The following is a 12555-nucleotide window of genomic DNA, read 5'->3' as shown; positions in this document are numbered from 1 at the left end:
TCCACACTCTCAGGTACAGTACGCAGAGCTAGAGCCAATGGCAGGTGGAGCCAACTAATCCTCCTTCTTGCCTACAATGAGTAAGACTGTGACTGAGGAGGAGGAAACAGGTAGGGCCACCTTCCTAGGCTGGTTATCAATAAGATGGCAGGCAGGTGGGAGCTGGCTGAGGGCTGGCAGGCCCTAACAGACTAGCCTCCGTGGTTTGGGAGTTAGCTGCAGATGGTCCCATAAGCACAGTCTTTGCTGGGGCCTCAGTTCCCCCCCCCCAAAGATCCCTTGGCAAGTACCTGAAAGAATCATTGGAGAAAGCAGCAGGCAGGCTCCAGAAAGCACCATTGTTCTGTGGAAGGAGTGCAGGATCTTTGGTATCTGACAGACCGGAATTTGCTGCAGTGAAAAAGGAATTTGAATTAAAGCAACCATTCCCATGAAGCAATCTGATGGCTATAAGCAACCTGCCATGTGAGGATGGGGTCTGATTTTCACATGAAGCAGGGATTTCCACCTCCACTTTACCCCCCCTGCTCACCCAGGCACTTCTCACTCTCCATGGCTCACTTCTGGGGTCTGACCTGAGATGAAGAGAATACCGTATTTTTCGCTCTATAAGACGCACCAGACCACAAGACGCACCTAGCTTTTGGAGGAGGAAAACAAGAAAAAAAATATTCTGAATCTCAGAAGCCAGAACAGCAAGAGGGATCACTGCGCAGTGAAAGCAGCAATCCCTCTTGCTGTTCTGGCTTCTGGGATAGCTGCACAGCCTGCATTCGCTCCATAAGCTACACACACATTTCCCCATACTTATTAGGAGGGAAAAAGTGAGTCTTATAGAGCAAAAAATACGGTAATTTTCTGTGCCTAACAGCAGGGAGGTACAGTTAGGAAGGTTCACCTCCCCTCACCTGTATATATGCACCTTTCGTCTGATTAAAAGCTACCATCTGCTTTGAGGGTCTTTCCTTTTTTTCAACAATCAAGCAGTGTATACATTTTTATGAAACAAACCAACAAATAGATAGCTGCCCATCTGTTGGGACTCTTGACACCCTCACCTTCAAGCAGCTGTTGCCTGAGCAGAGGGATCTGCTGGTCATACAAGCTGAGCCTTCGCAACGCGTCTGCCAACGCCGACTTCACCAGCGTCAGCTCCTCCTCTTGGCTCCGGAGTCGGGAATCGAGGTCAGTGAGCCAGGCCGGGTGGCGCAGGATAGTGTTGCTACCCAGGAGGTTCTCACCTGCCAAAGGAGGGAGCTGCGATTAGATTTGAGAACCCGTGCTTTTAAAATGCAGGAGGGCAGGTTAAGGGGAACCTTTGGCCCTCTGGATGTTGCTGAACTACAACTCCCATCATCCCAGGGCACTGGCCATGCTTGCTGGGGCTGATGGGAGCTGTAGTTCAGCAACATCTGGAGGGCCAAATGTTCCCCACACCCGTAAGAGGGTTAGGCCACATTAACCTCATCTATAATTGGGGATCTATCTAATAATGTACAGTGGTACCTCAGGTTAAGTACTTAATTCGTTCCAGAGGTCTGTTCTTAACCTGAAGCTGTTCTTAACCTGAAGCACCACTTTAGCTAATGGGGCCTCCTCCTGCTACTGCGCTGCTGGAGCATGATTTCTGTTCTCATCCTGAAGCGAAGTTCTTAACCTGAGGTACTATGGCTGGGTTAGTCGAGTATGTAACCTGAAGCGTATGTAACCTGAAGCGTATGTAACCTGAGGTACCACTGTACTGGGGGAGAGCTGTAGCTCAGTGGGAAAGCATCTGCTTTGTATGCGGAAGGTGCCAGGTTCAAATTCTGGCATCTCTAAGCCAGGCTGGGAATGTCCCCTGCCTGAAACCCCGGAGACCCACTACCAGTCAGTGTTGGCAGTACTGAACTAGATGGACAAACAGCCCGAGTCAGAGTTTACCCATGTTCCTAAGGTATCATAAGCATTGCCTTGCTAGAAACTAGACCAAGCTCTACTTTTGCATGCCATTTCCAAAACAACAACTAGACAGATGCATTTGGAAAGCTTATGAGCAGAGAAGGAAGGTTGCCCCTTTCCCCCATTGCTTGTCCTCAGCATCTGTTATGTAGGTACAGTACATACTGTCTCTGTGTCTGAAGGGTCCCATGTGGGCTAGCCACTTTTAGATGAATGCTGCATGGATTTATTTTGTATTTCTTAAAGTTATTTCTGCATTGCGCCAAAGAAAGGCTTTTTAAAAAAACCAAAAACAAGTCTGTCCTGAACCTAGTGCCAAACCAGTTCCTCCAACTTCAGACTGTAACGTCCTCAGGGCAGAGAGCTGTTTACATTACTATAAAAAGCAAACACCAGGTACACTGGCAGCCCTACATCAGGAATATGGAAGGTTTTTGACCCGAAGAGCCACATTCCCTCCTGGGCAACCAAATGCCAGTGGCGGGCGAGGTCTGAGGCAAAAGTGGGTGCAATAGTGAATGTAAAATTTCCCTTTGCACACTAGGCCAGTTTCCACACACACACACACACACACACACACACACACACACACACACACACACCCTTGATCCTCCATCTAGAGAAGCCTGAGGCATTATCAGAGTTCAAGGATACATTCCAGCCAGGGGGAAAAAACCCAAGAAGGTTGTGAAGCAGAGCCAGTGAGGGCTGTGGAGAGGGAGCCTGGCCAGGGAGAGTTTAGAGGGCCACGTGGAGAGGTCTGAAGGGCCACTTTCAGGCCCCAGATTCCCCTCTCCTACAATAATAGCAACATGCCCCCACATGAAAAAAACCCCTAGGAGCAGCTTTTCTGTTTCAGCGTTCCTCCGAGTGATGGCTTTTGTGTAGCTCCAGAGTCTGTGTGTTCCTATACCAAGAAGAACTGCCCCTTATTTGCTGCATTTAAACACAACGCATGTTTTGCCAGAAGCCACAATGGTCACAAGTGTCTATAATTAACACGGCAGGGGGAGATGGTTAAGGTTTCCCGCACAAGGCCCCCGTCCTGGGGTGCCACAGTTCACGGAGGGAGGGAGGCAGAGGAGAGGAGAGGAGAGGAGAGGAGAGGCCTGCTTGGTTCAAGCTAGGTCCTCTGGCCCACATTGTGCAGGCAGCAAGCCCAGTTCTTGCCTCATGCCCGGCCAGCCTTGTTTGTGCTGGCAGCGGAGGACAGTGGCAGTCGGGAGGAAACGACTCCTGCCTTAGACATTCCTGACGCCACCGTCAACTGCACAACATGGGCCCCCGGCCCCCCTGGGTGCTCTAAGGATGTGTGGGAGACGCAGAGGACCACGGGTGTCAAGATGGCTTAACCCTTGAGAAGAGTCGTGGAAGAAGAATGGAAAAAATTTAAAGACTATCTACAGAAATACTGTAAAATTAATGAATGTTCAAGGGATGGATGTTAAAGGTTAAAACGATGTCTGATGGGAAATAAGTGGTATTGGTAAAAAGATTTCTAAGAAAATGTAAATAGGGATTGACAGTTGGAAAATTTATATTTATAATAGGTGAAGATAAATGCCATAGGGTAAGGACTTGCTGAATTAAATATTTGAACTGGAATACAAAAAGGGAGGTGTGAGGAGGTCAAGAAACTAGTGAATGAAGTATAAGATATGAAAATACTAACCTATTTTCTGTTTTGCTTTTTTGTTTTTCTTTTTTCTTCTTCTTTTCTCTTCTTCTGTTAGCTGTTTTCTATTGTTTTCTGTTGTGTATTCTTTATGTGTTTTTTTGTATTTTTTCATTTTTGTAGTTTTTTATGTTTAATTTTTGAAACTTTTTATTGTTTGTGAAACTTTATTAAGCTTTTTTTTTAAAAAAAACCACAAGATGGCTTAACCCTTTACTACCCTTTTCCCATAACCTATAAGAGGGTGGCTGGAGCAGGCCAAAGGCCCACCTGGTTCGGCATCCTGTTCTCAAAGTGGCCAACTGGGAAGCTTACAAGCCGGACCCGAGTGCGAGAGTAACTCTTGGCACTTCCTGTTCTGAGCAAGTGATATCCAGAGCTATATTGGCTCCTTAAGAGTATGTAGAACATAACCATTGATAACCTTCCCCTCCAAGTTGGTAGACATCTCGCAGGAACAAATTCCACAGTTTAGCTATGTGTTGTGTGAAGATTGTAGCAGGAACCCCCCCACCCCAATCATTCTGTTTGTACAAACTTCACACACACTCACACTCACACATTACATACGCCACATTTCTGTTATAAATTCATAGAAAATCAACCATACATCGGATTTGCACTGTTCCATTTTTATATTACTCCATCTGACAAGGACTATCAAAGGGGGGTGACTTGGTTCTGGTCAGCCATAATCCCTTCACCATCCCAGCACATGCACAGGAGCCCTGCCCAGTTGCTATGTCAACCCTGAAAATCCCAGACAGAAGACAATCAAAATCACAAAGAACTTGCATATGGGAGTGGATTCAGCATGGACTGAAACAAAGGACAATGATCAGATCTTCCCTCTGGGGGCAGGAAACTGCCAACTCCCCTTTGTCTCCTGGAAGTGACTCATGGGGAGGGGGAAAGCCAGGTGACAGGACACTCAGGTTACCACCACAACTCCTCCCTCAACCCCTCCTCTCTGTAATGTATGCATGATGTTTCTGGGGGTGGGCTTGACCTAGAGGATGGGAATTTCAAAAGTTTTTATAAGGTCTTGCACACCATCTTTCTGGGTCTTTCCTCTCTCCTGCAAGTGAGGGGAATACCCTGTTGCAACAGTTCAATAAAGGCCAAGCCTACAGGCTGCTGTTTTGCTCTAAGTTATCCTGGTTGGTGTCTTTGTTTTTGTCCAAGGGAGCCCTCGGATTTTTCCGGTAACAAGATGTACCTTAGTTTGTCTATCTGCATAAAGTAGAGAGGCCTGGCCACTTTCTCCAGGCCATCTACCAATTTGATACACCTTTATCTTGCCCCCCCCCCCTAATTATGCGCCTTTTCTCTGGACCTAAAAGCCTCCCCCAAAAAACTAAAAAGCACATCTTTACAGAGGACAGTTCTCTAAACTGACCTCTATTTGAGGGCTGTCCAATCCAAGTCTGGTTTAAAGGTAAGGAACCACAGTAAGGGATGTTAGGAGTGGCCTTGAAATTGCCAACCCACAGTTAGCTACACAGCTCTTCAGTAGACTGAGCAGGCAGGCAAGTGCTATGTGTTTTTATTTAATTATTTCTCAATTTGCAGCTATACTTTTGCAGATTTTATGCAAATTTGTGTCCTCTGTCATCTTCCATTTTTAGTGATGTAACTACTTCTTCTTCTTCTTCTTCTTCTTCTTCAATGCATATCTGGCCAACCAAGGTCTTCTTGATGGAAAACAGCTAGGAAATATTTCCTGTCTGGGCTGAGACTTTGCCTCAGCAAACAACATGCCCTGGCTTTGGTACGTTCTTATTGTTGGGAGTAAAGCAATGACACTTGTAACTGTGGTGACAGGAGTCAGAAAGGCAATGCGTTCTTCCCTTGCTGATTCCTTATTGAGCAGGCTTTGGTTTCTTCCTGCTGCTTCTTCAGTGCTACTATTGGACTTTCATTTCGTACACCTCACAACTCCATAATGGCCATATATAAGCTTGTATTCAGAATAGCTTTGTTTGCCAGGACTAATAAACCATAAGTTTATTTTATTCTCTCAACCTTTTTCAGCCCAAGGGCCACATTTCCCCCATTAACAGCCTTCCAGGGGCTGCGTGCCTGTGGTGGGCGGTGCTAAAGACAAAAGTGGATGGAGCAATAGATATGACTTCAACCATGGTTCATTCCAGCTGTGCAGAAGAGATTTCAATACACATGCTCCCCTCTCTCCATCCAGGAAAGTAAGAGGCCTTGTTGCAGCTAATATGACACATCCCATCTCAACAAAAGCATAAACATAAGCCAGTGGGGTGCTGTGGTTAGAATGTCAGATCAGGACTTGGGAGAGACCAGGGTTCAAATCTGTAGTTTGCCTCTCAAACTAACCTGGGTTGTTGTGCGGACAAAATGAGAAGGGAGAAAACCACGTATGCCACATCAAACTTAGAGAAAAAAGGTGGGCTATAGGAGAGAGAGAGAGAGAGAGAGAGAGAGAGAGAGAGAGATGATAAAGGCATTGATGGGGACTTCACATGGATGATCCAGGCCAGGGGTCAGTAAACTTTTTCAGCCGTGGGCCGGTCCACCGTCCCTCAGACCATGTGGAGGGGCCAGACTATATTGGGGGGGGGAATGAATGAATTCCTATGCCCCACAAATAACCTAGAGATGCATTTTAAATAAAAACACACATTCTACTCTTGTAAAAACACCAGGCAGGCCCCACAAATAACCCAGAGATGCATTTTATATAAAAGGACACATTCTACTCATATAAAAACACGCTGATTCCCAGACCATCCGCGGGCCGGATTTAGAAGGCGATTGAACCGATTCTGGCCCACGGGCCTTAGCTTGCCTACCCCGATCCAGGCTATAGGAAAAGGACTGCAAGAGTGAGAAGGAAATTGCACATAGAGGATCTCGCTGTGCCCCAGATCTTGCCATTATGGAGCAAGAGACTCTCAATGGCTCATAAATAGCTCGCAATGTATGGGAGTGGATGCAAATATAAAATAGTGCAGTATTCCGATTCCCCCCTCCCCTTCTTCTTCAAGGTACCAAACACACCAGCTGGAAGTTATACAAAGAAAACAGAGGGAGCTGGCAACCTTGCCGCATGCGACGAAGCAGACCGAAGTGTTTTCCAGCCTGAGCCAAAGAGCAAGACTTGCTGGGGTTATTTTCTTGTTGGATATACCACCCCCCTTGATGAAACCACATCGCCTCCTTCCTCTCTCTCAGCTAACCCCCCCCCACCAAAGACTGAGAAGTGGGTGGTAAAGAAGGCCTCTGTCCAACAAAAAGAGGATGTGGAGAGGACTCAAAAGAAGCCTGGATCTGAGAAGCTGGTACAAAAAAATAATTGAGACTTATTTCGTCTCTGTGCTGAGGAACACAGAAATCAGATGGGCTTTAAAGATAAATAATAGCCCAAACAGGCTCTGCTTTGTCCATATTTTTCTCCTCTGCACACTCACCCCCCAAAAACCCTTAAACAAAAAGGCATTTTTTCCTGTGACCTTTTCAATTCACATCTCCCTCGCCCCCAGTATGGTCAACTTAAAAGGGGAAGGGATAGGGCAGGAGGGCCTTGCCTGCCCACTGAAATTTCAGACTAGACCAATGGTCAGTGTTAGAATGGGAAGTTTGCATTCCAAGTTCAAATCCTCATTCAGCCACATATTTTCAAGAATGGTGCCCTGTGGCATCTACAGCAGGAGTAGGGAAGTTTTTTTCAACACAAGGGCCACATTCTCTTCTAGGCAGCCTACCGAGGGCCACTACCAGCAGTGGGTGGAGCCAGAAGCAAAAGTAGGCGGAGCAATAAATGTTAATTTTACCTTTGTACAATAGACTTGCTTCTGCACATACACACCCACTTTATCCTCCATTCAGGCAAGCATTATGAGAATTCAAGGGCACATTCCATCAAAAAAAAATCATTTTGGGGTATGAAGCAAGGCCAGTTCAGGATGCAGCCTAAGGAGAGGATGTGCAGTCTGGGAGAGTTCCAAGGGCCAGATAGAGAGTCCTTAAGGGCCAAATTCAGCCCCTGGGCCTGATGATCCACCACCCCAGTCTACAGAATAAGGCAGAAGGTTCTTAGTTCAAATTTCTGCTTCCTGGTCTCACCTTCTGACAGGGCCTGACTCTGAGGAACTCTACACCACACCTTCCCTGCTCCACACCCCAAAACCAATAAAGAAATACAGGATTTCAGGAGTCTTATAGCCTTGCCCAGGCCCTGGTGTGCTGTGTGCATGAAATGCCAGAGCATCCTCCTGCTCCCTCTTGGGCCTTTCAGTTTCCATTAGAAAGATCGCCCCCACACTCACACACGCCCTCCACCCTCCCCGCCAAACACGTTGGGTGACATTTTTGGGCAAGGTGCTCATCTCAGGAATTAAACCTTCGGGGACAGGCACTTCCTAAGCCTCTCCTTGGCTTCAGAGGGGGTGGAGAAGAGAGCCAAGTCATTTTGAAATTGAGGCTGTCAACTATATATATATACTTCCAGTCTCTGAAATGGCACAGCATCTTAGACTGGAAAGTATTTTATCTTGTGAACCGCCCTGAAATCTTGTGATGAAGGGTGGTATATAAGTCTAATAAATAAGTACGTAAATACATAAATAAAATAAGTATCCGTTATGTGTTAAACACCAATGCTTCACAGGCCAAGCAACATAACCGAGTGTGCCCTTTTTAAAAAACATCACTGATTAAAAGGGGGGAGTTTCCCCGTGTGAAATTCTTTTGTGGCAAATGTAGTTTCCATAGATGTTAAACCACAACACTTTACGCGTCAAGCAACATAACTGGGTGCTGCCGCCCCCCCTGCACTCCCAGCACCACAGATGCAAAAAAGTGTCCTAATTTTATTAATAAATTCATGTCCCACCCATCCACAATTCTGAAATTCTTATGTGGCAAACCTAAGTCTTTATATGTGTTAAACCACAATATTTCTTGTGCCAGGTGACATAACTAGGTGTCCGTTTTTCCCAAGCACTGCAGATACAATTTTTTTTTTAAAACTCATTTTGAAATTCTTAATATATATATATATATTTGCAATTGTAGCCTTCACAAGGCTGAGTTAGGTCTGACTGGGGTTTTCCCAGCTACTCATGTCTGGCTCAGTCACTTCCGGTTGCCGGGCTACATATGGAGAGAGGAAGGGGGCGAAGACACCCACAGTTTATCTCAGCACCCAGTTGGGGAACAGAATGTGTGTGTGTGTGCGTGTAAGAGAGAGAGAGAGAGAGAAAGAAAGAGTAAATTAATAAGTGTGTCCGTCTGTTGTAGGTGAGAAGGATAAGACCCACCTAACTCTTATTTCCACTACAAAGAAGACGACTTTAAATCAAGAGCAGAATGAGGCAAAAAAAACCCAACCAAATTCTGCAAAGAGAGCATTGTCTATATTTCTCTTGAGAAAGAGCCCACAGGAGAAGGGGCTTAGCTCAGTGGTAGAGCCTATGCTTGGCATGCAGAAGGTCCCAGGTTCAGTCCCTGGTATTCCCAAACAAGTAGTGAGAACCCCCATCTGAAACCCCGGACAACCACTGCCAGTCAGTGTAGACAATACAGTGCTGGTGGACCAATGGATTGCCTCAGGATCAGATCCACACCATACATTTAATGGCTTCCCCAAAGAATTCTGGGGATTGAGCTATAATTCCCAGCACCCTTCACATACTATAGTTCACTTCCCAGGATTCTTTGTGGGAAGTCATGTACTTTAAATGTATGGTGTGGATGTGACCTCAGTATACGGTAGCGCCTGTGTTTCTTGACACACTCTCAAACTCCTGTGATCTGCTACTGCTTCAGTTATTTCTCTCATATAACTTTGGAGGTTGATTCAATCTACACAATTTTGCAGGTCAGGGGAGGCACCTTACTCAGTGAGTGAGGGGTCTGGTTTCCCCTGCTCCATTCCTCCAATGCACATTCACAAAATGTACATTTGCACAATCCGAATTCAGGTGAGGAACTGCAAGCAAGGAGGAACAAGAGAGTGGCAAACTGATTCTGGATAACTCAATCCAAAAGAAATAATTTGATCTTGCTGACTTGCTTTATGTTTGGCAGAGCAGGCCAAAAAAGAAGTAGGCCAAAGGGTGAAGGATGAGATGCAATCAGGAGACTGAGCCGCTCTGGATTTCACAACTCTGGCTGCAAGGCACAATGTTAGCAGGAGCTGTAGCTCTGTGAGGAGAATAGGGGTCTTCTAACAACACTCAGCATCCTTAATGAAGGATAGTTCCCACAATTCTTTGGGGGAAGCCATTACTGTTCAAAGTGGTAGAATACTGTTTTAAATGCACAAGGCAGTTGCGTCTCAATACACTCAAACATAATTTCTCTTTTCCAGGAAAGTTTGGTTTTGAGCATGAAGTCCGCTCTCCACCAGTATGTTTGAACCAAAAGCAGGAACCTGTCCAGGAAGGCCCAATTTATGACACACCACTTGAAAGACCAGCCTGGGCAATATAACACACCTGGCGTTGGAAGCCGAAGAACGAGACTGCAATCTCATTATACTGGCAAAAGGAGGGGCTAGTTTTTGGATTCAGCTGCGGCTAAATTAGGTGTTATATATAGTGTATTTCAGGTGTTCAGAGCTCTTTGTTCATGTTGGTAAAGTAATACCCTGCAAGCAACAGCCTTTGAAAGTAGGCCTGTATTATCTCTCTAGTTTTGCCTAATTACACCTAGTAGTGAGACACTATCTGAGGCAAGATTTGAATGAGGGACTTTCCAGGTCACACTATTAACTACTCTGCTAAACTAGGCAGAAGCCGAAAGGACGCTCAGTTGCGGATATGCATGGAAGCGAAAGGAAAGTGTTCTTGAAGCTACCAGCATGAGTCTGATCAAACTGCGGGAGGCAGTGGAGGACAGAAGTGCCTGGCGTGCTCTGGTCCATGGGGTCACGAAGAGTCGGACACGACTAAACGACTAAACAACAACAACAAAAAACTAGGCAGAACATTATTGTTTCTAACCCAGTTGGGTTGAGATTTTTTTTTATAAAGCTTCCCACCATTGGGGTAACTTATACTGTATGTTCCCTGTTGAATCACAGCTGGTTGCAAAGGATTCTGGGATATGTTCTATGAGTCTGCTCATTTCACATGGGGCACTATCCTAGAGATTTAGGCCTCATCACAACTGCTTCTTCTGAACTGATAATGCCTCTTGCTCACACCAAATACTCCTCTGTAGCTGCGCATCTGATGGGTAGCAATGACGGATAAGACAGGAAATCTTGTGCACTGTTGACTAATCTTCTCACTGATAAGCTTCTGAGGAACCCCAGTGAAAAACTGCCGCTCGAAATTACAGTCACAAATGAAGATCTCTTAATACATATTAGTTAGCGCATATCACCCCTCTAGTCTCCCTGTTTTGTTCTCAGGTCATGGTCAAAGGGTGGTAAACAAAAAAAGCTTTGTGTCTTCGTTTAGCCATGAAGCAAACTAGGTGGTCGTGCTCAAGTCATTTTCTCTAAGCCTAACCTACCTCTCAGGGCTGTTGTTGTGCAGGATAATATGACAAGCAGCAGACCTGAGCTCTTCGTAGGACAGGGAGGGATATGAATATGATTAAACAAGTAATACTTGCTTTTGTAAAAAAGACAAGTGGCCTAGAAAATGAAAAGGGTTGCCCACTCCAGGCCCTAAACGCAGGGTGGGGTTTTATGTCTCACTCAACAAATAAAGATGAAACAAATAGGATTACACACTATAAACCCCTAAAAGAATCCTGGGAACTCACAGAGCTACAATTCCCAGCACACTTAACAAACTGCAGTTCTCAATATTTCTTGAGGTGGGTTTTGCTTTAAATGCTTGGGGGCAAGCGATGAACTCAATTGGTGGCTCCTGATTTCGTAAAATGTAGAAGCTCCGCCCCACATCCACACTGGTCATGTCCTGCTTTACTGACTCTGACTCCAGATGTTGCAATATGTGGCTTCCTCTAAGCCTCAGGACTAATGAGAAGTATGTCAGGGTGTGAGTGAATTTGTTTATATGCAAAAATGTATCCCAAGCAGGGAACGAATCCCTACAGGTTCTTTGCCTAGGAACAGAAGGAAGAAAAAACCACTGTAGATTTGCAGGGATAAAGATTCTATCATGCACAAACATGGAAGGAAATTTTGGTGCTTTTAGAAGGCATTATAAATATTGACGCTATTTAGCTTTAGAAGGGAGGGGGCAGCCTGTCATTCTAGCAAAGGGGAGTGTGCACGTGTAGACATTGCTGCCTAATAAACAACAAAACACTGGGGGAGAAGTGGAAAGGGTAGTGTGTGTGTGTGTGTGTGTGTTTGTGTGTGTCGGAAAGCTTGGTGCCAACTCCAAATACTGCTAAACTCCAACTCCCATCAGTCCGCACTAGTATGGCCAATGATCAAGGCCGATGGTAGATGTCTAGCAACATCTGGAGGGTCACAGTTTCCCTGTACCCTGTTCTAGACCAATCTTGTCCCAACCTACCAGGGATCACATATTAAAAGCACTGACATTTCGCAGAGATGGGGAGCCCATGACCTTACAAACGCTCTTGGACTTCAGTTCCCATCAGCCCCAGCCAGCATGGCCAATGATCAGGGGTAGATGGGAGTTGTAGTCCAGCAACCACAGGTACTACAGAGGGCAGCGTCTTCCAACATACTAACTGTAGACCTGTGGAAATCTGCATCCACAAGACAATTGCACATGCTTCTCAGATTAAAGATGGGGAAAAACCACATGGGCAAACCTCATATGCACAATGCTCTTGCACACAGGCTGCATGTTATTTCCAGTGTGGAAACTCTGCTCACAGAACCTCACACACATATACATACACAACACTTTTCTCCTCCTATGTTTACACAGGGACACACACACAAACCTCCTGCTTCCCCCGGGAGAGATTCACACAGTGCGTACTTCCCAAACCCTTCCCACCAAACC

General features: G+C 45.8%; 1 protein-coding gene and 1 long non-coding RNA gene across 8 annotated transcripts in view; one reads left to right on the top strand and one right to left on the bottom strand.

Annotated features, from left to right (window-relative positions):
• The window catches only part of EML3 (EMAP like 3), a gene marked incomplete at its 5' end in the record, with an annotated part of 41555 nt that overhangs the window by 27884 nt on the left and 1116 nt on the right, over nucleotides 1–12555 (bottom strand). Inside the window, 2 exon segments of the mRNA XM_082202088.1 lie at nucleotides 291–390; nucleotides 1059–1241. Coding sequence (XP_082058214.1) covers nucleotides 291–390; nucleotides 1059–1241 — 283 coding nt within the window.
• LOC309520780 lies at nucleotides 2570–12176 on the top strand. Of its 7 annotated transcripts, XR_014214408.1 has the most exons (4): nucleotides 2580–2642; nucleotides 6637–6930; nucleotides 9963–10382; nucleotides 10575–12176. It is a non-coding gene; the product is annotated as an uncharacterized lncRNA (long non-coding RNA). The 7 variants fall into 7 exon arrangements; XR_014214407.1 differs by lacking the exon at nucleotides 6637–6930 and having other exon boundaries at nucleotides 2570–2699; XR_014214409.1 differs by lacking the exons at nucleotides 2580–2642; nucleotides 6637–6930 and adding an exon at nucleotides 3865–3952.

The sequence above is a fragment of the Podarcis vaucheri genome, assembly GCF_965113315.1.
Source record: "Podarcis vaucheri genome assembly, chromosome: 16".
NCBI lineage: Eukaryota > Metazoa > Chordata > Lepidosauria > Squamata > Lacertidae > Podarcis > Podarcis vaucheri.
Note: the sequence above shows the minus strand (reverse complement) of the source record. Positions and strands in the feature narration are given on the sequence as shown.